At 46.8% G+C, this 23,773-nt stretch overlaps 9 protein-coding genes across 9 annotated transcripts; 6 read left to right on the forward strand and 3 right to left on the reverse strand.

Moving 5' to 3' along the window:
* Positions 1-2,247: 2,247 nt before the first annotated feature.
* On the forward strand, positions 2,248-3,273 carry GLAREA_09168 (Metalloproteases (zincins), catalytic; the record flags this gene model as incomplete). The annotated part of the gene is made up of 3 exons (XM_008078129.1): positions 2,248-2,775; positions 2,828-3,147; positions 3,201-3,273. The coding sequence occupies 3 exons, from the start codon at positions 2,248-2,250 to the stop codon at positions 3,271-3,273; spliced, it is 921 nt and encodes a 306-aa protein (XP_008076320.1).
* Positions 3,274-4,349: 1,076 nt separating this feature from the next.
* GLAREA_09169 (Bet v1-like protein) lies at positions 4,350-5,558 on the reverse strand (the record flags this gene model as incomplete). The annotated part of the gene is made up of 5 exons (XM_008078130.1): positions 4,350-4,511; positions 4,564-4,957; positions 5,035-5,216; positions 5,267-5,419; positions 5,472-5,558. The coding sequence occupies 5 exons, from the start codon at positions 5,556-5,558 to the stop codon at positions 4,350-4,352; spliced, it is 978 nt and encodes a 325-aa protein (XP_008076321.1).
* Positions 5,559-6,233: 675 nt separating this feature from the next.
* On the forward strand, positions 6,234-7,700 carry GLAREA_09170 (ISP; the record flags this gene model as incomplete). The annotated part of the gene is made up of 4 exons (XM_008078131.1): positions 6,234-6,542; positions 6,590-7,055; positions 7,103-7,570; positions 7,624-7,700. 4 exons carry the CDS (start codon positions 6,234-6,236, stop codon positions 7,698-7,700), a joined length of 1,320 nt encoding a protein of 439 aa, XP_008076322.1.
* Positions 7,701-8,638: 938 nt separating this feature from the next.
* Positions 8,639-11,099, forward strand: GLAREA_09171 (amino acid or gaba permease; the record flags this gene model as incomplete). The annotated part of the gene is made up of 7 exons (XM_008078132.1): positions 8,639-8,904; positions 8,962-8,977; positions 9,033-9,232; positions 9,282-9,327; positions 9,378-9,500; positions 9,564-9,679; positions 9,725-11,099. The coding sequence occupies 7 exons, from the start codon at positions 8,639-8,641 to the stop codon at positions 11,097-11,099; spliced, it is 2,142 nt and encodes a 713-aa protein (XP_008076323.1).
* Positions 11,100-11,773: 674 nt separating this feature from the next.
* Positions 11,774-12,171, reverse strand: GLAREA_09172 (uncharacterized protein; the record flags this gene model as incomplete). The annotated part of the gene is made up of 2 exons (XM_008078133.1): positions 11,774-11,955; positions 12,003-12,171. The coding sequence occupies 2 exons, from the start codon at positions 12,169-12,171 to the stop codon at positions 11,774-11,776; spliced, it is 351 nt and encodes a 116-aa protein (XP_008076324.1).
* Positions 12,172-14,372: 2,201 nt separating this feature from the next.
* On the forward strand, positions 14,373-15,383 carry GLAREA_09173 (alpha/beta-Hydrolase; the record flags this gene model as incomplete). Its single annotated transcript, XM_008078134.1, has 2 exons — positions 14,373-14,542; positions 14,594-15,383. The coding sequence occupies 2 exons, from the start codon at positions 14,373-14,375 to the stop codon at positions 15,381-15,383; spliced, it is 960 nt and encodes a 319-aa protein (XP_008076325.1).
* Positions 15,384-15,857: 474 nt separating this feature from the next.
* On the reverse strand, positions 15,858-18,054 carry GLAREA_09174 (uncharacterized protein; the record flags this gene model as incomplete). Its single annotated transcript, XM_008078135.1, has 3 exons — positions 15,858-16,106; positions 16,167-17,134; positions 17,187-18,054. The coding sequence occupies 3 exons, from the start codon at positions 18,052-18,054 to the stop codon at positions 15,858-15,860; spliced, it is 2,085 nt and encodes a 694-aa protein (XP_008076326.1).
* Positions 18,055-19,330: 1,276 nt separating this feature from the next.
* Positions 19,331-20,572, forward strand: GLAREA_09175 (Six-hairpin glycosidase; the record flags this gene model as incomplete). The annotated part of the gene is made up of 1 exon (XM_008078136.1): positions 19,331-20,572. One exon carries the CDS (start codon positions 19,331-19,333, stop codon positions 20,570-20,572), a length of 1,242 nt encoding a protein of 413 aa, XP_008076327.1.
* Positions 20,573-21,305: 733 nt separating this feature from the next.
* GLAREA_09176 (uncharacterized protein) lies at positions 21,306-22,587 on the forward strand (the record flags this gene model as incomplete). The annotated part of the gene is made up of 3 exons (XM_008078137.1): positions 21,306-21,938; positions 21,996-22,190; positions 22,237-22,587. The coding sequence occupies 3 exons, from the start codon at positions 21,306-21,308 to the stop codon at positions 22,585-22,587; spliced, it is 1,179 nt and encodes a 392-aa protein (XP_008076328.1).
* Positions 22,588-23,773: the final 1,186 nt, after the last annotated feature.

Below are 23,773 nucleotides of genomic sequence, written 5' to 3' on the forward strand. Positions count from 1 at the left end.
CTTCTTGTCAAATGCTAGCATACCTCTTCCTTACTCAATCTCAATCCTACTCCAGTCAACGTTGAAAAGAAGTCTTGGTACCTCGACGCGGAGGTCTTTGATTCCTAAAGTGTATGGGTTGGACTACCTGGAAAAGTGTTGCACCGAAAATATATGAAACAAGACTCTCTGGCAGAATGCGCTTTCTCTTCGTTACGGAAATACTTAGCAGCCCGAATAGTTGTCTAGATTTCTGGTAGATCTGATGTAAAATATCGAATTAATTCATTTCATCGTCGGATAATGTGTCAGAGTGCGAGTCGCACAATAAGCTGATTGCGTTTGTCTCTGCAATGTACTTTGGACGTGAGATGACCAGATATTATATTCTGTCAGTGAGAGTAAGCTTTGCATTGTATTTGGTAATGGGATTTGAGTACTATCGGTGAGCTATTGAAGAGTTGAAATCGAGGGAGGTGGAGGTAACTCATGTTAGCCAAGCATTGTTAGTGTGGAAAGAAGGGTGAGGCAAGATGATTTCCTGATGATGAGGTCTAGGTATGTTCATGATGTAGCATGTGTAGGAGGGTTCCTCGTATACTGACCATTGATTCCTTTAAAGAAATAACCTGAAGAAACGTTCAAACTCATCCAAGTGACAAATAAGACACGTGAGCCGAGTTCACCTTGTCTCAAAGCGCAGCCAATATCTATTGATAAGAGCAATTCGTGGGTGTCGAGTTGCTGATCTGAATATTAACAAATCAACCAACCGACAAAAAGCAAAAGAAAAACACTTCCCGTCCAAAACCAAAAGCTCGCGAGATAGCAGTACCTTCAAGACATCAGCGCCAGCCATAAAACATCAGCTTCCTATCTCAAAACAATTTTTGCTGATCCAGCTCGTGATAACTAAATTTGTTTTAAGATCGACCATGATGTCTAGCTTATCATTGGGTATTTCCCGCTCTGTGCCGTTACCAAGCAAAGCTGGTCTTTTGTTAGAAGGTGACACCCAGCCGCAGTCAGCCTTGTAGACGACAGCCGATGTCTTCTTCGCCACAGATCTGGCGAGCATAATTCATGTGCGGGGAGAATGACATAAAAGTGCTGTGTTCTGAAATGTCAATTGAGTTGATTTGAGACAGAATCCTACGGTCGTTCTAATCAACCGAATCCGAATACGCAATAGGATCGAATTCCCATTATCAATGCATCGCCGTTGCACATATGATATGATGGGAAAGAGCAGTTAGAGCGGACTTGCCCGCCATATTCTTCTACGTAGTTATGGTTCAAACTACTGGCCGGTTTGTTGAATGCCGACGGAAGTGCGACCCCTTCTCGGCAGGTTAAAAAGGGGGGCCAATGGCTCGCAACGGACATGTCCTCACCACCCTTGATAAGGAATGTCTACCCTCCCACCTACCGGCAGATCATCGATTTGCCATTAATGCCACTGACACTATCATCCGCCACAAGTGGCGGCGGCTCTTCAAACCACTATGTATCGCTTGGCGACTGTACTTGGCGATACCGCGGCCTTCCTGATTTGTGCTTCGTTCACTTGGCGATGCATCCATCACTTCAACGCATCTCTGGTTTCCCCAATCAACCTGCGACGCTCCTGCGGATCAGCTTGAGGATCTTACTTTCTTCACCGTCGCCAGCCTCGGCTGAAAGTGCTTGAGTGTTGGTTATCACGCTTGATTGGTGTCACGTGAGGGTCCTCGATGAGTTCGTTCACGTTAGTTGCCACGACTAGCAGCGGGAAAAAGCCAGGCTGAATCAGATTGACCATTCATGCAAGGCATCATCTGTTCTACCAAGCTGCCGGACATGCAGGTACCTTGGAATCATTTCTCAATTAGGAATGTCTGGACCAGTGTATAGCAAATGTACTCCTTGACGAAGTAGAGATCATCAGCTGCAAGCCCTTGTTTGCCTCGAGGTTTGGAGACGATGGAAAGGAGATGAGATGTATAAATGAAAGAGGTTTCCTCACGATTTTGAAGGGCATCAACTCGGTCATTCATCATCTACTTCAAAGTAAGGCTCACTCCTTCCTAATCTGTATGAGGTCATTCAACCCTTCATTTATATGTGCATATACTATATTAAATCACTCTATGGTATCTGCACATATGCTTGACTGAAAGCTTGAGCTGACGTGATCATGCTACGATTCTTGAACATACATAAATGATCGCACAGCTAACAATTTCCAGGTCACTCTTCTCACGACTCTTCCACGTCCACTTGTTCATCATGCGTTTCTCCAGCACACTTCTCGGCCTCGCCAGCCTAGGCTATGTCCTTGCCCACCCAGTCATCGATGGCCGTGAAGTCATTTCGCATTCCATGAACTTGCCCAGAGATCGCAGTCAAAACCCATCTCCATGTGGTGTTGACGCTTCTCCCGAGTTCGTAGCTGTCATGCAAGATATGGCTGCTGCTGAGGCCAATGGAACACTACCGTCTACACCAGCAGCGGCTTTCAGAGCTCAAGCTGCTGCTGTGGTTACTGTTCCAGTCTATTTCCACGTTGTTGCAATCAACACGACTCCAGCAGGTGGTTACTTGACACAAGCTCAGTTGACAGCTCAACTCGCTTACATGAATAATGCGTTCTCGTCCACTGGATACCAATTTACCCAGGCCGGAGCTGACTACACCGTCAACACCAACTGGGCAAATGACAGAGCCGAGTTGACCATGAAGAGAGCTCTGAGAAAGGGAGGATACAACGCCGTAAACATCTACTTCCAATACTTCCTCGCCGACGACAACCTCGGAGTAAGCATTCCCAGATCCAGCTTTCAACCCCAATTACTAACACATACCTCAGTACTGCTACTACCCCAGCGCCGCCGGCAAAGTCAACGGCTCGACCGCCTTCTTCACAGACGGCTGCACCGTCCTCGCCTCATCTGTCGCAGGCGGAACCCTAGCGAACTACAACCTCGGCGGCACCGCCGCCCACGAAGTAGGTCACTGGTTCGGACTCGCCCACACCTTTGAGGGAAGCGCCTGCTCTGCAACCAACGATGGAGTGGCAGACACCCCAGCCCAGAACGGTTACACCTCTGGGTGTCCCGCATCCCGGGATTCGTGCCCAAACAGCCCGGGTCTTGATCCTATCCACAACTACATGGATTACTCCTACGAGTGAGTTCCCATTTCCTGCTTGCTATTCTGGCGTGTGTTAATTGGTATTCTAGTGTTTGCTATACCGAGTTTACCCCTGGTCAAACTGTTAGATTGACTAACATGTTTAACACTTACCGCGCATAAGCATTTAGAGTCGTTAGCGATTAGCATTTGATGCATTTTCTTGTATTTATTCTGGGATGGAAGCTCTCGGCGAGAGGACGAATGAGTTATGATCAGGGTGTGCAGTGCATACTGGACGAATTAGGGATTGCATGAATAGATGAAATGAAATTCTGAAACGAACGTTCTTGGATAGATATTTATCAGTGAGATGCTCATGATACGGGTACCTCCCGCTAGCACAAAACACATCCCAGACCCACCCGATTCACCACCTTCACGTTTATATCCCTAAATTCGCATATTTGCACCATCCAATAGCAGTAAAGCTTTACGATCCTACTTACATCAGAACTACCTCTGCCGCTCTTATTAATTCGAAGTGGCTTAGGTACCCAACGGGAGGTAGGGGAGAGTGAGAAAGTGGTGCACAGCAACGACTATTGGGGAATTAATAAGCAGCAATCCTTAACGGTGTTGCGTAAGTCTTGCCGTTTTTTTCTACGGTAGATCGATTTAAGACGATTTTTTTGAGGGGTTTTCTTTTTTATATTTTGTGTAACGACGGATTAGGCGAGGTATCTACTTCACTTTTGAGTATCCGCGTGGAAGACCTCGGTATAGACATAAGCCTATCAAGAAAAGTTGCTCGTAATTGATACAGTAAGTTCATTTTACTTCGTTACCATAATATCCATCTGAAATTGTCCCCTGTCAGATGCAGAGCTGGGATACGCATTCTGCATTCGATAACAAGACATGTATAGAACTAGTGCTACTAACAAAAGGGACTCAAAAGAAATGTTTTTAGAACTAGAAGGACATGTAATTTGCAAGTTACAAACTGTAGGGACTCTCTCAGAAAGTAACACCGTGTACACAGAAAATCGTCATCCCAAGTCCTGTAGATCCATGAAAATTTTGAGAGACAAGTGCCCAAAAGACCACCGTTTGATTCAATCCCCATAAGTGTAAGCTCTGAGATTGCATACTCCAAAACAATTTAGTGGCGACATCCATCTCACGCTCCGCATAATAAGGAGTTGATGTATTGTGACACCTTCATCAAAATCCTTCAAAAATACACAAGTCAGGTGTCACTTGACTGGTACCTCAACTGAATTGACTTCCTGTCCCGAGCACTTATCCTCCATCCTCTCCATCTCAGCCCTCTCCTTCTGATCCTCCTCATGCTGCCGATAAACCATCTCCTTAACCCTCCCCTGATAGAACGCAACTCCATTCTCTTTGATCGGATTCTGTAACTCATCAACGTTCACTCTCACATCACACTTTGGAATGATCACTCACCAAAATCCCCTCCCCATAAACGCCACTCTCCAAATTCATCTGGGCCCTCTCACAAAGCTCAAAATCCTCAAGCGCGACTTGTCTCACAAACTTGTAATACTTCTCGAATTCCTCGTCCGTGCCAGCATGGTAGTAATCGAATTCCATCCTCGCAACGCCCGGTTTCGTACTTGGACACGTGCGAAAGGATGACATACCACCTCCATACACGTTAAGCGTGCAGATTGGGAAGAAATAGAGGAATAAACCGTCTGAGGTAGTGGTTTTGGAGGGATCGCTGAGATGGCGGGAGAAATTCACGTGGTTGGTTACGAGGTAGGTTGTTGGCGGGTACTGCGCTGTGAAGGTTGGATGGGTGTATTGGCAATGCAGACATTCTTGGAAACCGTCGATCCTGGGGCTGTTAGTAGTTTGACTGTAATAGAGTTGTCAATCCAACATTTGGATTGAGAAGGAAGGGTGTGGCGGTACATTGTTTTCCAGTTGAATTTTCCTTCGTAGGATATGCTTCGACGATGGGGAAGCTTGGAGAAGTCTACTTTGTTGATTAGGTCTTCGAGACCGGTGAAGTAGTCGTCGAAATCGGGTGCTTTGGTGGAGAGAGTTGCGAAGAGAAGACCGCTGGGGGTGAAGTGGGATTTGATTTCGATGCTCTGGTGATTGGTTGTCAATCCAAACTCGAGAACATCAAGGGAAGTCATACTTGATCTTCTGCATAGACCACAATGCCATCTTTCCCAATTCCGTCAGATTCGGGACTTCGATTTTCTACGATCAAAGTGGTTTGTGCAATTTCATATTTGACTTTCTTGGACCTGTCTTGAAACCGGGTGACTGGTCCCAAGAGATGCCACGACTGCGCGCTGTAGTAAGAGACCCATTTACTGAAATCAGGGAGACGTTTTCACCTTTTGAAATACTCCCTTGCGTTCAAGTTGATACAAAGGTTCGCTACAGAACCACGAAGCTGGGAGTGTTCGAGTTAATGAATCCATCGTGGCGGTAAAGTAAGTTGGCAGTAAGCTCGGAGGAATGCAGGGAGCATTGCTACATATCTATTTTAACCCCCCTATGGATTTAAAGTATATCATGATATGTGTGAATTTCCGAGCGGAGTCGCTGGGCTCGCTCAGTTGTCTTGAGCTGATTGGACAAAGTTCCCAAATGCTTGGAACCGGATGTCTTGTTGAGCTAATCCCAAAACAGTCAACCCATCCCATAAGTGGCTTTACACAAGTCATAGAGATACAGACAGGAAGCCCAACCAATGAGGAGACACTGGTTCGTGAGACGTCAGATAAAGGCTGCATTGTCGAACCAATCATCAAGTATATTGATAATGCTGCATCAACCCAACAACGCACTGAGCGGGGTCTAATTAGACTCCAAATCGTGCAGATGGTGAATTGGAACAAAACAGCCGAACAAAGTATCACGATCCTAACATGGATTTCAGTTCCGCTTCAGGAGGTTGGATTATGTGTAGACTTTCCTGAGACACTAAATGATAGATTCTTTGGTCGTATCTGGATATGGAGCTATTCAATAGAGCTAACACAGTGCGAATAGAAATAGCATCGACGGGGGTTCATTGAATTTAATGACTTTAGCTTCAAAGAACTCGTTCGATGCTTCGACGGCGCACTATTTCTCCCAAGGAATAAACGAACATGTCTAGCAATTTCCCGACCGCAATGACAATGCATGACGTGCATTCGTATACGATTGTTCTCGCTCTTCCTCTTCTCTCCATATTGATGTTAAAATGTGGATTTCTTTTGCTTGGAGGTTTTAAGCAGAGGGGAACTTCAAGCCAGTGGTCGGATAAGGCAGTGCTTAATGAACTATCAGCGTGCGATGTGGTTCGGGTTGAGAAGGGTTTGTCAGCCGTCGATGATATTCTGGCTCCAGTACTGCCTCAGAACTGGTGGACGGATGATAAACTCTTCCAGCTTGAAAGACGCGCTGTATTTAGCAAGGTGAAAAATGATGTTGATATAAATGATGAAATTCTAATTATTCGCAGAACTGGCTACTGGCTACCCATGCGTGTAGATTCAAAAAGCCCGGAGACTATCGAACTTTCGAAGTCGCGGGATACTCAATCCTCCTCATATTGGGAAAAGACAAAATGCTCAGAGCTTTCCAAAACATTTGCCGACATCGTGCATATCGGGTCACCAAGAAGGAAAGTGGAAGCTCCGCCGTCTTGGGTTGCCGCTACCATGGATGGGCTTACGATACGAAAGGAAAACTGATCAAAGCGCCCGAGTTCGATAACGTGTCAGGCTTCGACAAGAGCAAAAATGGATTGTGGGGGGTGAGATTGAGAATCAGAGAAGGATTGGTGTACATCAACCTGGCTTGTGAGAACGTAGACGAGGCTCAACTCGCTACATCAGCAAGAGATATGAGTGTGAACTGGAGTAACATGAAATTGCAAAGTGCTGAAGAATGGAAGTTCGATGTTGACTTCAATTGGAAACTGGCAGGTACGCTTGGAATGATAAAAGGCGAACATCGCTAACTTTAGCTGTAGACTTTACTCTTAGCTCTTGGAAACCGGAAACCGGACTGCTGAACTGGCTTCCATTAGCCCTTTCCGGAACAAAGAAGGCAGCCTCAACTGGAATGAACGCAGAAACTCATCATTTAGGTCCCGGGACCATAATGACAATATGTTACTCTCCAAAATCATCCCGGACCACGACGATAGAGTGTTGCATTTACACTTCTAAGCCATCCTTGGATCCTTCAGATTATAACAAATGGAAAGATCAGATCATGAAATTGAGTGTACAAACAGAAGGTCTGCAAGAAAGGCTCATCTCCGGAAATGGTTCGCTTCAGGACGAGTCGCCAGAAATAAATAAAACTGCTGCGCGACAGCATATACTTTACGAGCTCATGAAGGCACATGCCAAAGAAGAAGAATATTTGCAAGCCGAGGTTCATCCTGCATCACGGAGCGAGTCTGTATCATCTGTTGGCAAAGCCGACGATTCGTGTAAGCACTATCGGGCACGAAGTAATTTGTATGTTGTGCTAATCTTCGCACAGTCTGTCGTAATCTGGCGAATGGTGGTGAGAGAAGTCCAATTTGCAAGGCAACCGCCGGTGGAGTTTTGGAATGGTGATAATGTGAAGATTGCATTTGTCTGAGACGCTGTTGGATCTAATTATGGCTATGAAGATTGAGGTAATTTGGAAGAGGTTGAAATCAAGGATGTAAAGGGGTTAGAGTACGTTGGAGGTTGTTGTCGGGGCGGAGTTTCTTTGTTTCCCGGGCGGAGAAAAAGCGGGGCCCATTTTGTAGACTTCGTTCTGATTCTCGTGCTTTACATTCATACATGAACTCGTCGCGCGCAGCTTGATCCGTTGAGTATTTACGCCCTTCGTCGATCACCTCGAACAGTTTGTGGCATTTCCAGCAGTGATGGCCCAGCATGGAAGAAGAGACACACTTCAAAGATGGCTCTTTACCGAATCTATTGTCAACACAGCTTATTTGCGAAAATAAAGGGCAGTGGTATTGTTGAATCAGCCGGACTCAAGTTTCACCAGGCTCGAGTTCTGATATTTATTCGACGGGATCGACAAAACATCCAAATATCCGATATTTCGTCAATTATTTTTGGACTCTCTTCAGAATCTATCAAGAAAAGAGCATTTCCCTTCCCTATACTTAGGTGCGAGTATGTTGAAGCCCGTAGTCGAAAAGTGCTGCCGCTTATGTATGCACTGCGAGATATTTCGCTTGACCTCATGGCTTCATTGTTCGCAAACGCGCTTTCCTTCTGGCTATCTGCCTTACACAGGTGTGGGTATTCTCTGTGCTTGGCCGACCCTCGTTCTTTCCTCAATTGATTCCTAATTACCGGGAGCGACTGTTTTTGCATTGGTTTGACCCTTCTTCATCTCTCCAGGTCATCGCTCTTCTTATCACAATCTTCGGGCCAATAGACGCATACGCATACCCAACGATCACTCTGTTTAATTAGCATCACCACAGTCAAAACATTACTTGCTCCAGCAAAATCTCTTACCTGCTACTGTTCATATATTTTTCCTTGAAATGTCGGCAGATCATCCAGCCATGGCAACTGAAGATGTAAACGAGCTTCCGAGAGCTGAAGACGGTGTTAACTCAGCCACGGCGACTGAAAATGCAAACGAACTTCCAAGAACCGAAGAAAACAGTCGGTACAATTGGCGATCCATAAAAAACCGGCTAGAGATGCTCCCACCACCAGGGTATCAAGAGCCATCAGATGATAAGCTTTTAAAAATTTGGGGGGTGAAAAAAGTGTTCAAGCGTGATTTGACGGTCTTTGAGAGCTGGTAATGAGTCCGCTTTCCAAATCTGTTGAAAGATCAAAGGCTAATGACTATCAACAGGGCTTTAACTTTTACGGTACGAGGTAACTGATGTCATTTTGAGAAATAGCTTCTTATTGACACATGATAAGACCATCAATTTCGTCTCCGGTCTAGCCTCTCTCTTTGGCTGGGCGGTAGTTATTGCTGGTCCAAAAGCTGCCTTCATTGTCTGGTTGGTCGTGGGATGCCTGGCGGTTATTGTCAGTCTATCTATGGCCGAAATTGCTTCATCTCTTCCGGTCGCAGGTGGAATATACTTCTGGTCAACCCAACTAGGCGGCAATCATGGGTGCGTTGGTTCATTTGTGAATTCCGTGCGCCGTCTAATATTTAAGCAGGCGATTCCTTTCATGGCTGACTGGGTGGTGGAACTGGACTGGATGGGTAAGTTTGCCGACTTCTTTTGTTACTCGACCATAACTCAAATGTTTTAGATCCTTGTTGTCCCTGCATCCCAAATTTCTGCGACAAGGTTTCTCATCTCCGCTTTTGAAGTTCTCCTTTCACCAAAAGGGATTGAGCCGTGGTTCGGGGAAAAGGAATCTTTGAGGAGAGGAGTAGGTTGATTACTGTCCAGCACAGACCCATAATCCCAATAAATGCTGACCCATACAATTTAGGGAGTCACAACAGGGCTCACTATGGCACTTTTGACATTAGCTTTTCTCATTAACATTTCGCATCGGAAACTCATTCGTCTTTATTTCTGTCTTGCCACATTAATATTCATATTCCTGTGAGTCGCATTCCAGTTCTGGTTTCCGATTGCTTGCACGACCAGATCTGGCAATTGCAAGGTTAACACCGAGGCGTTCCACGAAACGCATAATGGAATCAATACAAATACTAAGAATCACCTTTCAGGTGGCTACGCTGGGGTTGTCTCGTCTTTATACCCATTCTGGGTCTTTTTTGGCTTTGATGCTAGTGTCCATATTTCAGAGGAGACCAAGAACGCCAGTAAGAATGTTGCAAGGGGAATGTGGTGTGCTACGCTCTTAGCCTACTTCCTTTCTATCCCGATACTTTGTGTGCTCTTTGCCTCAGTTTCAAACCTAGAAAGTATCTATACTGAGCAATACACCAATGACTGGGCCGAATATCTCATCCAAATCGTCGGGAAAAAAACCACGGGTTGTGTTGTTTTGGTCTTCTTGTGGATTAGCGGGACATTCACCGCAACGAGTTCCTTCATGTCAGCCCAGCGCGTCACGTATTCCCTAGCCCGCGATGGTTTTCTCCCATTCAGAAGTTTTTTAATGCATATCAACAAGACCAAGAACATACCAATTCACGCCGCAATTCTTGTATACGGCTCATCGATACTCTTATCTCTGTTTGCTATGCTGCCGAAGATTCCTTTGCAAGTCCTCGGAGCTTCTTCAGCTATGGCCCTCAACATCTCTTACCTGTTCCCAATCCTCTTGCGACAATTCAACCAAAAAGATTTTACCCCAGGCGCCTTCAGGCTGGGCTTACTAAGTCCTTACTTCGCAGCAGCATCTTGTTTGTATATTGTCTTTTTGGTCCTGGTGCTTTTTTTTCCTCAACAATGGCCAGTAGAAGCGTCAAATTCTAACTATGGGTCGTGGTTGTTAGTTCCAGCCATCACAACACTTTCGGTGGGTTCATGGTGCTGGTTACCTTGCGTGAAGGAGGAGGGCGGATGGAGGTTTAATCATGGAGCAGTCAAATGGTTCGAAGGACCCCGGCAAATGAAAATCGGCCAAGAAGAGGAGAATGGAAGGAGAGAAGAACCTGAGACAGAAGATCCCAATAAACAACTAAGTGTTGTAGGTCGGAGGAATTTAAGCAGGGAAAACCAGGGTAACTTTCAGCCTCCCACCGTTCCCAATACCCTCCCACCTCAACAAGCTGAGAGACCGCAAGTACCGCCACTTTCATCACTAACTCCTCCGCAGTTTGATCCTCAAACGTTTCTCGCGCTCCCACCAGAGCAACGCAGTCTCATCTTGATGAACGCAACTGCACAGAGTAGGCGGAGAAACCGCAGCATGAGAACACAATTACTGGGACTGGCTTCTGAGCTAGCTGAAGAGCAATGCAGGGACTCGGAAATGGCTCGCAAGTTAGAAATGGAGTTGTTTATTGAATTTATAGAGCTCAGATTCCTTTTTGGGAGATCGGATCAATAGTCTTCTGATGTAACCGGGCGGCATCATAAGGTGTCGGATCAATGGGTTTTGAGCTGGAGCGTAGGAAGCTGGAATTGGGAAGAGGGAACAGTTAGTCCCTAGCGTATATGTATTGCTCCAAAGGAGAGACCAAGTGATTCCAAAATCCCAAAGTATCTTCATAATCTTCTTCTGCCGACCAATTTTTGACAATGCTGACATTGGTTTGGTGCGAGTTTTCTCAGGTAGGTTTCAAACTCCAATCTTGTCTTCGTGAGTGCACTGGTACATATAAACTCAAAGGTGATTATTCCATACCTAGTTTTGACCTAGATACTTTAAGAGACGTCGTGGTTGTTTATGACTATCTACATGTACCATACAGATTTGGTATCGGCTAACACGTCTTCTCAGACATTCGCACTTCTTTTCCCAAAACATCCTTTGACAATAGTGAGCGAAGCATCTCATTACTCACTCAAAACCTCCAGAACAATATACCTGGCGATGCATAACTATGTCGCCTGGCCTTTGCAGCCTCTCGTCTATTTTCCATCTTTTTCTGAGAATGCAATCCCTTCCTCGTGCATTAAGCCCTTCGATATATCAGATCCCGGGTTTCAACAATCCCGAGAAAAGCTCTTGGCAAGTATATACAGATACAAAATTTACAATGATCAACAACGTTTCTCAACTCACGCAGGCCAACACTGTACATGGCTCAACACCTCCGGTGGTACAACCTGCACCAGATGCGGCACTTTGACTTCTGGTCCCGAACCCCCTACGATCACTCCTCCTGTTGATCGACTGAAATTACATGTTATTTGTGGTGGAACCATGATTGATGAGATTTTCATGTTCGCCATTTCGGTGTCTGAAATGTGTTAGAAAGTTATAGAAAGTTGGGCGTGTTATGCGTACCTGTTGTTATATCTTTCGAAAGGGGGATTGATCTTGTAAATGTGTCTTCGGTGGGCGTGTTGAATCTTATTGTGATTGTTTGGGGTGCGGGGAGACCGAATAGGGGGATTGGTAGTGCGTAGATGAGGTGTAAGAGCGCGATGGAGAGGATGGTGAGTGTTTGTTTCATGGTTGTGGATTTTGATATGATCGGTGAAGAAATTGGAAAGAGAACGTGTTATTCTAGATGCTAGAAAACCGTTACAACAATTGACTAGGAGAAGCGAGTGAGATTGTATTATTGACTCTGTGAACGACAGACAGTAAGAAATAATATCTTGGAGATGACATCTCAAGTCAGCGTTCCAAAAGACCAAGCAATGCGGCGACAATATCTTATATCAATCCCCTCCATCCTCGTCAGCGAGCAGGTCAAAGCTGTACTGTCACTTCGATATGAATAGACACCTTCCTCCTACGGGAATCACCAACATACAAAAATACGTTACCCGCATTCCTACTGGCAAGCGACTTTGTCAATTGAGGCTCAGGGTTTAGCGAAGCCAGTCGCGCGTAACGGCCATGGCGATACGCTGGCTCGAATACTGGATCCTGGGATGCTAGACACGGTCATTTCGCGCCTGTTATTTATGGGCGGGGCCTGCGGGAGGAGGGATTCTAAAACTGTTGGTGTTTGTTGGGATAAATGTGGCGCAGAAGGGCGGGGAGCTTTGGTGGTGTGCAGGTTTACGTGATTTGGATGGAGATTTCCACGTGAGGTTTGCGAAGAATATATTATTTTTTCGAGGGAAAAAAAAGGATGGTAGATTGAATGTGCGAAGTGAGGAGCTTGCGCGAGGCAATTCAAATTTATTTCTCACAGACTCGCAGGAAAGCAAAATCTAACCTCGATCAAGTCCAAGATGTGCGATCTCGACAGCAATTTCCTCAGCAAACATGGTGGCTCGAGGGTGGTCAGCAGTTTAAATTTAGACGACAATTACGCGAGGAAAGAAACATGAAACACGACACAAAGGGGAAAACATCGCGATTACGACTCTGTAAATGTAATCTGAGAACTTAATAAGAGGACATTTTCAGCATATATAAGGAGAGGAGAGGCTCAGTTCTTACTAATGTTAGTAAGAGAAAACAGTTGAATTAAGTATGTGATTCCTACCGAGTTCACTCATTCAGGAAATTAATCAATTCCACATTACGTCTATTAGTATGCACTTGATCTAAAGAGAGGATCTGTTGTGATGCTGTGCACTATGCTGTCAGTCGGACAGCGAAAATGTATGCTTTATCGTCTTGAACCTCTCGAAAACAGAGTAAATACTTCTGTTACTCCGAAAATGAATCTCCAGTTGACGTTACCTGGAGTGACTCTCACAGTGTGAAATGTAACGCTGATGCCTTCACTCATTCCTGCTCCCTCTCTACGAACCTGATCTGAAGATTGGCTTGACCGTAACCTTGACTGATTTATTCGGATGCAACCCCTCGATAGATACTTCAGGGGTGACGAGGATTAAGCGAGGACGACCGGTTCCATGGAAATAACTCAACTACCTGGGTACTCACTAGAAGAGTAATCTTGAATACAAAGATTACGAGCATCCAGAAAATACGTCCATGCAAACCCTTCTTCTTGGTGCTTACCGCAGTATGCCAGACATAAGAAATTCTGGCTTACCTGCTACCAATTCAGTTCGGTAGCTTCGATGGGATTTGGTCGATGACAGAATCGACATTCTTGATTTAGCATGTTTGTTCATATACTCGATCGTTGGACTTTTGAACGGTATTTTTCTATTAATGGATGTTTGAGAATTATTATTAATTGATTGATATATTAAGTAGCAAAGTGAGGAAAAGTATCATCACAAGACCTAGCCATAGCAACGATAGACACGTCTATCTCTCAGTTGATCGAGTACTCATAACAAAATACCAGCTCTCCAAAACATTTCCTACTACCTCACTCAACCATCTCACGACTCAAGTCTTCGATCAACCTTACAGAATAGGCTAAACCCACTAGTCTCACCCTAACTGCTCACACTTCTCCATCACTTCAAACCACCACGATGACGACCGTCCTGGCGAGATGCATTAGCAACCTCCTCACCATAACCTAATGCACAATAAAGAAATACTCCGGAACCCGCGATAAATATTCCGTCAATCTAATAAATTCCCCCATTTATCCAAATTCGCACGCGGGGGAAGACACTCCGAAACTAAAGTGACGATCGAAGAGGCTGAAAGCTACATAGTGGGGTGTTACACACTATGGATGATAGTATAAGATGAACTCCAGAAAACCTGAATTCGAGGGAAATTTGTCAATTGAGGACCACCGTAAACTCTAGAGAACCCGTAAAGATGTACTTCCGAGCAATCTTGCCATTTTTAGTTGCGAGTGCAACTGCAACTCAAAACAAACTCCTCCAAATCCCAAACTCAGAATTCGGTCCTAATCCCTCAAATGTGTCGTTCTACCTCTACATCCCAACAAAATTGGCTTCGAACCCGCCTGTGCTGGTAAACCCACAGTACGTCCTCTCATTCTAAAACAAAGGTAAGAAGATACTTACACAACACAGCTGGTGCCACGGGAGCGCGCAAGCCGCATTCACAGGCACGCAACTCGCAACCCTCGCCGATACGTATGGCTATATAATGATCTTCCCGTCGTCCCCCAACACGGCTGATTACTGCTGGGACGTCTCCTCGCCAGCGACGCTCACGCACAACGGCGGCGGCGACTCACGGGGTATAGTTAGCATGGTAGACTACGTTCTCAAGAAATACAAAGCCGATCCACGCCGTGTGTTTTCCATGGGCACCAGCAGCGGCGCAATGATGACGAACGTCCTGCTAGGGGCGTATCCAGATGTGTTCGCGGCGGGCAGCGCCTGGGCGGGTGTTGCTTTTGGCTGTTATGCTGATGCTAAAGGGGGTGTGAATACATGGAGCGATGCCTGTGCTACGGGGAAGGTGGTAAAGAGCGGGGGGGAGTGGAAAGGAATTGTAGAGGGCGGGTTTCCAGGGTATAAGGGGTGGAGACCGAAGATGCATGTTCTGCATGGGACGGTGGATGAGGTGCTTGCGGTGCAGAATTTGGAGGAGGAGATTAAAGAGTGGACGGCGGTTTTGGGATTGGGGAATGTGACGGCGGTGGTAAGGGAGAATGATATTAATGCTGGGTGGACGACGCAGAGTTGGAGTGTTGGGGGTGTAGAGAGGTTCCGAGCGACGAAGGCAAAGGGAGTGACGCATAATATTCAGACGGATGCGGAGACGGTGCTGAATTGGTTTGACTTGAAGTGTAAGGGTCCTGGATGCTTCTCGAGACCAAGCAACAGTCGATTCGGTCGTCGTGCTGTGATTTGATAGACAATCTAAATTTCGTTCGTTCAACATCGATCAACGAAACCAGGAAAGCGCGAGTGATTGAATAAGCAAGTCAACCTGGTATTAGCTGAAAAGCGCAATGGTATGGACATAAAGCACGGTTGGAAGCAGAAAAGCAAGAGACAAGTATGAAGCAAACCACATCAAAGTAAGTTTCGTCAATTCGTAAGAAAATATAAGAACATCCAACGTATAAGAAATTCCCGGCGCTCCTAGCAACCTCGCCCTTTCAGCGTCGTAACATCATCCAACGCCACGCTCATATATGAGTAGCCACAACTATGAACAAAAACAATCGTCAAATATATCATGACGTACATCGGGACTGTGGTATCTGAAAATAGTAATATGAACCGAATATGTTTGGATATAGTATTCTGATAGTGAGTCGCGAATCATCGCTATGCAATCGTGAAAGCCGTTTCTGCGTTTCGTTGTCTCGTTATTCGACGTCTACCAACCGCCTCGTCTGCGTCGTGACCCGCCGCCGCCGCCATCGTAGATAATCTCCCGTTCGATAATTCGTTCATCATCATAACCGTTGTCACGATCTCGCTCTCTTCGTCTCTCGGCCCGCTCCCAGTCATCGCGTTCCCTAGCGCGGCGCTCGAATCGCTCCCGCTCCCGTTCGATTTCACGAATTCGGCGTTGTCGTTCTGCTTTGATGTGCTCGGAAACTTCCACAAGCTCGAGAACATCCTCCTACAAATAGTTAGTGATGTAAGAACTAGGTGTTCATTATCGAGCAAACACAATACGTACATAGCGCAAATATTGGATGATGTAATAGAAGAATTCAGTCTCTTCGTAATCATATCCGAGTTGCTTGATAGCATCTTCTACCACCAAGTCCTTTGTAATTTCGGTCCAGAGGTCCCCTCTTCTTTGCTTGGGAGCTGGCGGAGGTCGGGGCATGCCAACTCGACGATCACTGGTCGTTTCTTCGATTCTCTCATACTCTCTTTCATATGCAGGACGACTGGGTTCGCGCGGAGGATCTGGCCGTCGGCTCGAACTAGATATCTCGATCTCAAAACCGGTGGTTTCTTGCCTAGGCTCATCTCGTTCCCGAATCTCAATCCTCTCTCGTTCACGTTCGATTCGAGGCTCAGGCTGACGCTCCGGTTGACGCTCAGGAATGCGAGGCCGCTCCTCACGGTCAGCAATAAATTTGCTTCGTCGCACTCCATTATATCTTTGCCATGTAATTTCCTGGCTACCGCCACCAATTCCGTCCATCTGGACTCGTTCGGTTCCCGGTGGAACATCGACTATTGCCCAGTCTTTCGTGGCACCATTATATGCTTCTCCAATATACGCTCTCTCGTCGACCTTTCTGCGATAGTATTCAGCCTCATCCTCGTCTCGGATGCTGTCCCTGCTGTAGCTATCCTTTTCGCGCCCGTAACTTTCTTTGATATCAACCTTTACTCGTTCACGCTCGCGTGTATCTGGTCGGGCGCTCATGCTACGACGCCTCCCTAACTCTAGCCGCGTATCGCGGATTCTCAAGTTTTCATGCTCCTTATCTTCGATATCTAAATCATCCCAGAAATTTTCCCGTCGAGCCAAGGATGTGCTCGTGGGTTGTGGGGTTTTGGAACGAGTTTGCTTGATGTCGATTTCTGTGTTACCACGAGATGTATGAATGTCTATATCGGTTTCTTTTGTTTCTTTCGTGCGACGGACTGGTGGAGGTGGGCTTGGAACACGTGCAGCACGTTCAAATCCTGGTGAGTGTCAGCGGGTTAAAATTCTGAGACTTGAGAAGGCTATAGGTACCATGATCAATATGTCTATGATGAGTAATAATTTCTTGGTGGATTGGAGGGGCTCGAATTGGAGCTGGGGGAGGAGAGGGCGATGGCGATGGCGAAGGTGATGGGGCCCGCCTGGTTTCTCGCTCGATATTTCGGATCCGAATGGTTTCGGTACGAGGTGGTGAGGGTGTACGTTCTCTTTCTCGCTCAACGATTCTCTCCCGCTCCCGGACGATTCGGACTGGAGATGGCGATCTTTCACGTTCGCGTTCGACAACGCGCTCACGATAGCGAATTGGTGGGGGAGGAGATGGGGATCGTTCTCGTACTCTCTCTCGAGTCTCGGTCACTCTTGCGCGGAGCTGTGGTGGAGGAGGGGAATACGATCGAGGTCTCTCGCGTTCTCGCTCAACAACTCTAGACCGGTAGGTTTCCTGGACTGGCGGCGGAGATGGGGATCTGCGACGGACAAATCTCTCGGTGCGCTCAATTCTGACGGGAGAGGGAGAGCGGTGTCCTTCTCGCTCGACCACCCTCGAACGGTAGGTCTCTTGAATTGGTGGAGGGGAGGGCGACCTGCGGCGAACAATCCTCTCGGTCCTCTGCTCGATTCGAACTGGCGGGGAAGGTGATCGTGGTCGTCGTTCCAGAGGTCTGCTTATTTCGGTCTCTCGTTCTCGCAAAACCATTTGGCCTGGATCGCTTCTACCATAATCGTCGCGCAGGAAATCCGGTCGGTTGTCACGCACGGGGCCACCACGTCTCGAGTAAGTATCTGTCTCTTCAAATTCCCTCTCGCGCTCACGAACTTGAGTTCGAGCGGGTGGTGGACGTTCCTCACGAGCATAGAACTCCCGCTCTTCGTACATCGTATCGCCTCGTCGAGACATGATTGTGAGTTAGCCGTGAAGGTGAGAAGATCAAATGGTGCAGTGGTTGTGAGAGCGATCGTATGCAAATCTGCAATCGGACTGCGTGCAACTACGGATAAGTGTCTCGAGCGACGTGTGCGGAGGACCGTCGCAAGTCAAAACAGAGAAGATTTGAACGTCAAGTGTGGCCCGGCTTGACTTTGCATGAGGCTGCGAAGGATGTGAGCACTTCTGCTGTCACTGCAACCGCATCCGAACGAGAATGAGGATGGGATGGAGCGGGTTGTGGTGGGGGATGACGAGTGAGATTCTGGGAGTGGAGGGGTTGGATGGGCTGGGCTGGATTCGGACGTTGGGTTGGATTGGGACCATACAAGACTTGAAGACTGGGTTTTTCCTATTTTCCTTGGAGGCGGGCGCTCTTCGCTTCAGCTGTTCACGGTCAGGTTAAGGTGAAGGTTACAGCAATTCTGTGTGAAATGTACAAATCATGTTCACAGAAGATGTCCCCGCTTCGTGTCTCTGCCAGCCACCCTATTTGTTTCAGCACCTGCGACGTAATGATGCAGCAGGAAATCATATATTATGAGATATATTAATCATGCGCATTTACACTACAACAGTCTGGGAAACACCCAGCAATAATCTCCCTTTTGCGCAGATGCCTTGAAAGTTTCTTGACAGCGGGTGTTCCTGGTGTCCGTCCAGAAAGAGGGGACACTCATGCTCGTTGGGGCGCTCCATGCAGGTTGACATAGCAGAAAGGCTGTGGATTTCGTCCTCATCCTTTGACAACTTATCATGTCACGACGTTATCGCAGGAGGATTAAAATATAAATCCAGCCAGTACTTGGACGACACACATTTGCAGGAACCCAACCGCAGTTCAGGATCTCATCGCTACGATACTGTTAATCTAAGAGTTAACTCTATCATGTGATAATTCTAGCTTAACTATGTCGGGCCGAGACATTCCGCAAAGTTGACCCCGATACGTCGCTCTGGTTATGTTCACCTGCTCAACCATCATTGAGATTCTTCTCCTTCGCGCCTGAAATTATGTTCGTTGCTGGCTAGCTTTGCTCTGTTCGACTGGATATAAATATAATATCGGACAGAACGTCATTAACTCCTATCAAGCTGGAGCAAGCTGCCCAAGTGGGACGAAAACACGCTTGAATTAAGGTTACGATCTAATGGGTACCAGTGGCCTTCTGGAACCATGTTGTTGCCCGTTCTTCATCAACTGTAGGTCTTGACTCTATTAATCTCTAGATTATATTCCTCTCCCACCATGCGGAAATTTATAAATGATGTTCGGCAAACGGTGCGGGACCCATCATCGCAGCATCCTATCAACCAACTATCAAACCGATTACACCCAAAGTCAGGCTCGGGCCTAGCTGCGGAATCAGCACAGCGAGCCTTCTCCTACTTCTATTCGTCTCAAAATGGTCAATTCCAAGCTCGAGTCAAGTCTGAAAGTACACTAGGTGCTAATGACCATTTCGGTTATGTGGTTTGGCCAGTGGTGATTATGGTTCAATGCGTCGCAGAATGTCTGTCTTCTCATGAAGTCAAAAAGGCAACAACTGCACTGCAGGCATACTGGAACCCAGAAAAGCATGGCTTCTGCGCGTGGAAGATGTTTCCAGGGAACAACGACATCTACTACGACGATAACGCCCATGCAGCTCAGAGTTTGGTCACTGCATTTGAAGCTACGGGCGACAAGAAGCATATGGAGCAAGCAAAGCAAATATTATTCGACCTGATCATGCCCTCAGCGCAAAAGGATGGAGGGGTGCCTTGGCATACCAACAATCAAAACTTTCGAAATGCTTGCTCGACGGGGCCAGCTGCGGTTGCGGCGCTGCGAATTTGTGCAATTGAGCATAACCCACAACTATATGCTTTTGGGGAGCGGGCTTTGCAATTTCTTGTTGAAAAGTTGAGAGACCCTGAGGATGGATTGATCTGGGATAGTTTGGGGTATGGAGAGAACGGCTCAGTCAACGTCAATAAGATGAAATGGACATACAACACTGGATTCGCAATACACGGCTTCGCTTTACTACATGGGCTGAGCAAGAACCCGGATCATCTCAAGACAGCTGTTGATTTCGCAGAGGCAGCAATGAATCGGGAAGGACCATTGGTCGATCGATCAATTCCCAACCTAAACGACCGGATGTATCGTGATGGCTCACAATTCCTTCATCATTTAATAGATGGCTACGCTGCTTTATCGCGGTACGCGTTGAGGGAGCGTCTTGTGGACGAAATACATAGAGTGGCAGCATTTGGACGTGAATTTATGTTGGACGCATCCGACGGGCTTTTCTATCGCGGTACCTGCCCCTACACCATTTCCGACGACACTCGACAAAGGTTCAACTCGAAATTTGGAACGGATAAAGGTCTCGAGAAGAATGGCCAGGAACGGGACGAGCAGGGGAATCTATGTAAAACAATGATCGGAAGCGCGGGTTGGGTAAGGATATTGCATCTTGCGCAGGAGGTCTATTCGTCGTAAGTATCGACAAGAGACAATTTTGAACGTCGAATATTGCATCTCTGTCGAACACTGCTACCAATGAAAGTTGTGGTCCCTCACCACAGGGTGAACCAAATCAAAGCCGCCTCGAGACGAAGTTCTCAAATTCCGCAAATTCAAGTTTCAGGTTATCTCTGCGAGTGTAGCTTCACCAGTTGTAGAGAGTATATGGCGAGTGCTATTTCATTTTGCCATTCCTTTCCAGAATCCGAAGGCGTACAAGTTACAGCTAATGGCACGGGTATTTCTTTCCCTTCCATTTTGTCGTCGATCTGGGTGTTTCTTTCATTACCAGGAGAACTTATGCTATTCAATACTTGCAAATGGTGCCCACCACGAATCCGACAAGAAGTGGTGAGAAAACCGTTACGCTGAGTCCCTGCTCTCCGGTAGTGAGCAATTGTCGGTACTGACGTAGGGGGAGACCTTCCGGTGCATTTTCCAAGGTCCGAAACATGATTTGCAGGAACATCAATACGCTTCTTACTGCATCTAGCAATTAATCTGTCCGACGCAGCCAATTAAATGCTCTACGTCGCCCAGAGCCGCTTGCAACTCTGCAAGTACCGTGGTACCGAGCTTCGATCGCCGCCCCACCTCTCGTATTTCAGTTAGCACTTGCACTCGAGGACTTGGGGCAGCAGACGGTCATGGAAAAGGGTATTGTGCGTTTTCGAGGACCTTTGGAATCGTCCACACTTCTCTCATCACAATGTCGGAAAAGGTCGCAGAGAGCGTGAAACGAAATGCTCCACGACTGAGACTGACACTACCTCAAATCTTCTGTATTGTAGGATTTGTCCAGGCTGCAGTTGTGATCGGATTGTATAGGTACGAGCAACGTCATAGCGAGGATAATTCAAGTGCTGACGAGGAACTCAGCTATGTTTTTGCGCAATGGCAACAATACATGGGACCAAATTCCTTCCAGGTCCCTTCGAATTATGTCGTCCCGACCAATTTGGCAATCATCCTCTTCGCTTTTGTATACGAATGTCTGTTGATATGCGATGCCATTTACAATCAGAATAGTGTACAAGTCACTGCAGTATGCTTCATCAATGCCGGGTTGGTGGTTACCACAGCGCTCTCACGCCTGCAATTGAAGAATGCAATTTACTCCATGGCGGACGCTCGAGACGCAAATGGTCAACCACTAGTCCATCTCGACCAGGACATATGGGGGAACGTCAGAGGAATCATGATTGCTAGCCCTATTATCCTTGGTATCGGAACTGCTCTCTTATTCGCCATCTTGTTTAAGCTTCTTAAGCATTTCTCGTGGATCAAATACCAACATCTAAACGGAGATCTGATTATGCGTCGTAGATATCTGGTCTATCAGGTAAATACACCCGGGTCCAAACCATCTCATTATGGAACAATTCACTAACAATGTCAGGGCTTCCTCGCCCTCCTCAAAATCGACTTTTTCATGGTCATAGCCTTCCTCACCATCTACGCCGTCAACGTCCTCTCCTGGCGCGGCTGGGAATTCTACGCCACCATCGCCTTCGCCATTGGCATGATCCTTATCCCCCTCCTAGCAGCCTACCTCGTTCGTCGCGAGAGCGTACCAGGCATGCTCGTTATACTCGTATGCCCAACCCCAATACTTTCAACCTCGTTCACTAACAACATAGACTCTCTTCTCCGCCGCGATAGCCTACTTCGTCTTCAAACTCCACCTCATGTACGCCCCCAGCAAAACACACTATCTCTACGAAGCCACCCTCACGATCTCCACCTCCTACGCCTGTCTCTCCATCTTCTTCCTGTCATTGACAGTCGCCTGCGGCGTCGTCTGTATGCTTAATTTCGGACATGGGCTACGCGGGTACCTGGTCAATGAACACCAGGAGGTGGGCGAGGAGGTCGCGGATGTGCATTATGGGGTGGGACTCAGGGGAGGACCGCAGGGGGTCAATCTGGGGGATTCGTATATCAGTTTGGCTCCGAGGGATCGCATGAGTAGGAGGTTGAGTCTAGATTGACATGGAAGGAGAAGGGGCAGGGGAGGTGTAATGTTTAATCGTAATGATATGTTTGGATAGGGTGGAAATTCATGAGTTATGACATATAAACGAATATCACAAGCAATGGGATATTTCTTTCACCAATATGAAGCCGATGGATAGATCTCTGTCCCGAGAATCGTTATGGAAAACATCCTCGAGGACAGTAGCTAGAATAAACCTATTAAACAACGAAACGCCTACATCTAGAATTCTGATGATAATCACCTTCCAGATACATCCGGAAAATGTTTTGGAAAAACCACGTAACGGGGTGGGTCGATACGTGTTAGTTTCAATTATCTCAATCAAATACCAGTGATGGACTACTGCTTATTCCGTCTACCGTGGTTCGGTATGTCACGAACAGCTATCTCGCCGTTTCCAGTTTTTCGTAAAACGAGCCTGTTACTGCTTCCTTTTATAATAAGTCACTTGCTGTAAGGATAATCGAAGATCGCCGTCAGATGGGTGATTTAACCGTTATAGAGCGCGTGGTAAGGTGGCAGATGAGCTGGTCTGTCACGTCCTACTTAGGAACGGGATTGGGTGGGCTTTGGTGGGAAGGTGTAGGTGGGGAGGATGTCATCTTTGGGCGGGCGGGGTGAGTGAGGGTGGTGAGCTAAAGGGGGTTTCTGGAATGGAGATGTGGGAGGGTGTGAAATGGGCAGGGCATTAGGATGAAGGGCTGGGTAGTGGGTTCTTGTTATGTAGGACATGGTTTGTCTGTTGTTAATACTGTTGGCGTGTATCTTGAGGCGATCAGCCATGCCTTGTCAGCGACAAGTAAGGACAATCTCAAGCATAATACAAGACCTTTATGTGATGTTGAAGAACAAGTGTGTTGTACGTTCAGAAGATGGGATCATTAATTAGGCATAGCGCTGCGGTATCATGGCGGGGAGGAAAGCCATGGTAGTGTTTTTCTGTGCTGAGTATTTGTTGGCCGGCGTCCGTCCGGGTGAGATGACAGTTTGATTGGGTTTGGGTTGCGACCTCTAGGCGGTTCCGGTTGCTAGGGAGAGTATGAAAGTATATGGCTTTTAGGGTTTGGTGATAGTCGTCGCTAATCATATGATGTTGGTTTGCGTCAGTTCATTAAGTCAATGATTGATGTTGCTGTTTTATTACTTGATTGGAATCTGGAGAGAAATCGACGTGGATA

This window comes from Glarea lozoyensis, assembly GCF_000409485.1.
Source record: "Glarea lozoyensis ATCC 20868 chromosome Unknown GLAREA1, whole genome shotgun sequence".
NCBI classification, from domain to species: Eukaryota; Fungi; Ascomycota; class Leotiomycetes; order Helotiales; family Helotiaceae; genus Glarea; species Glarea lozoyensis.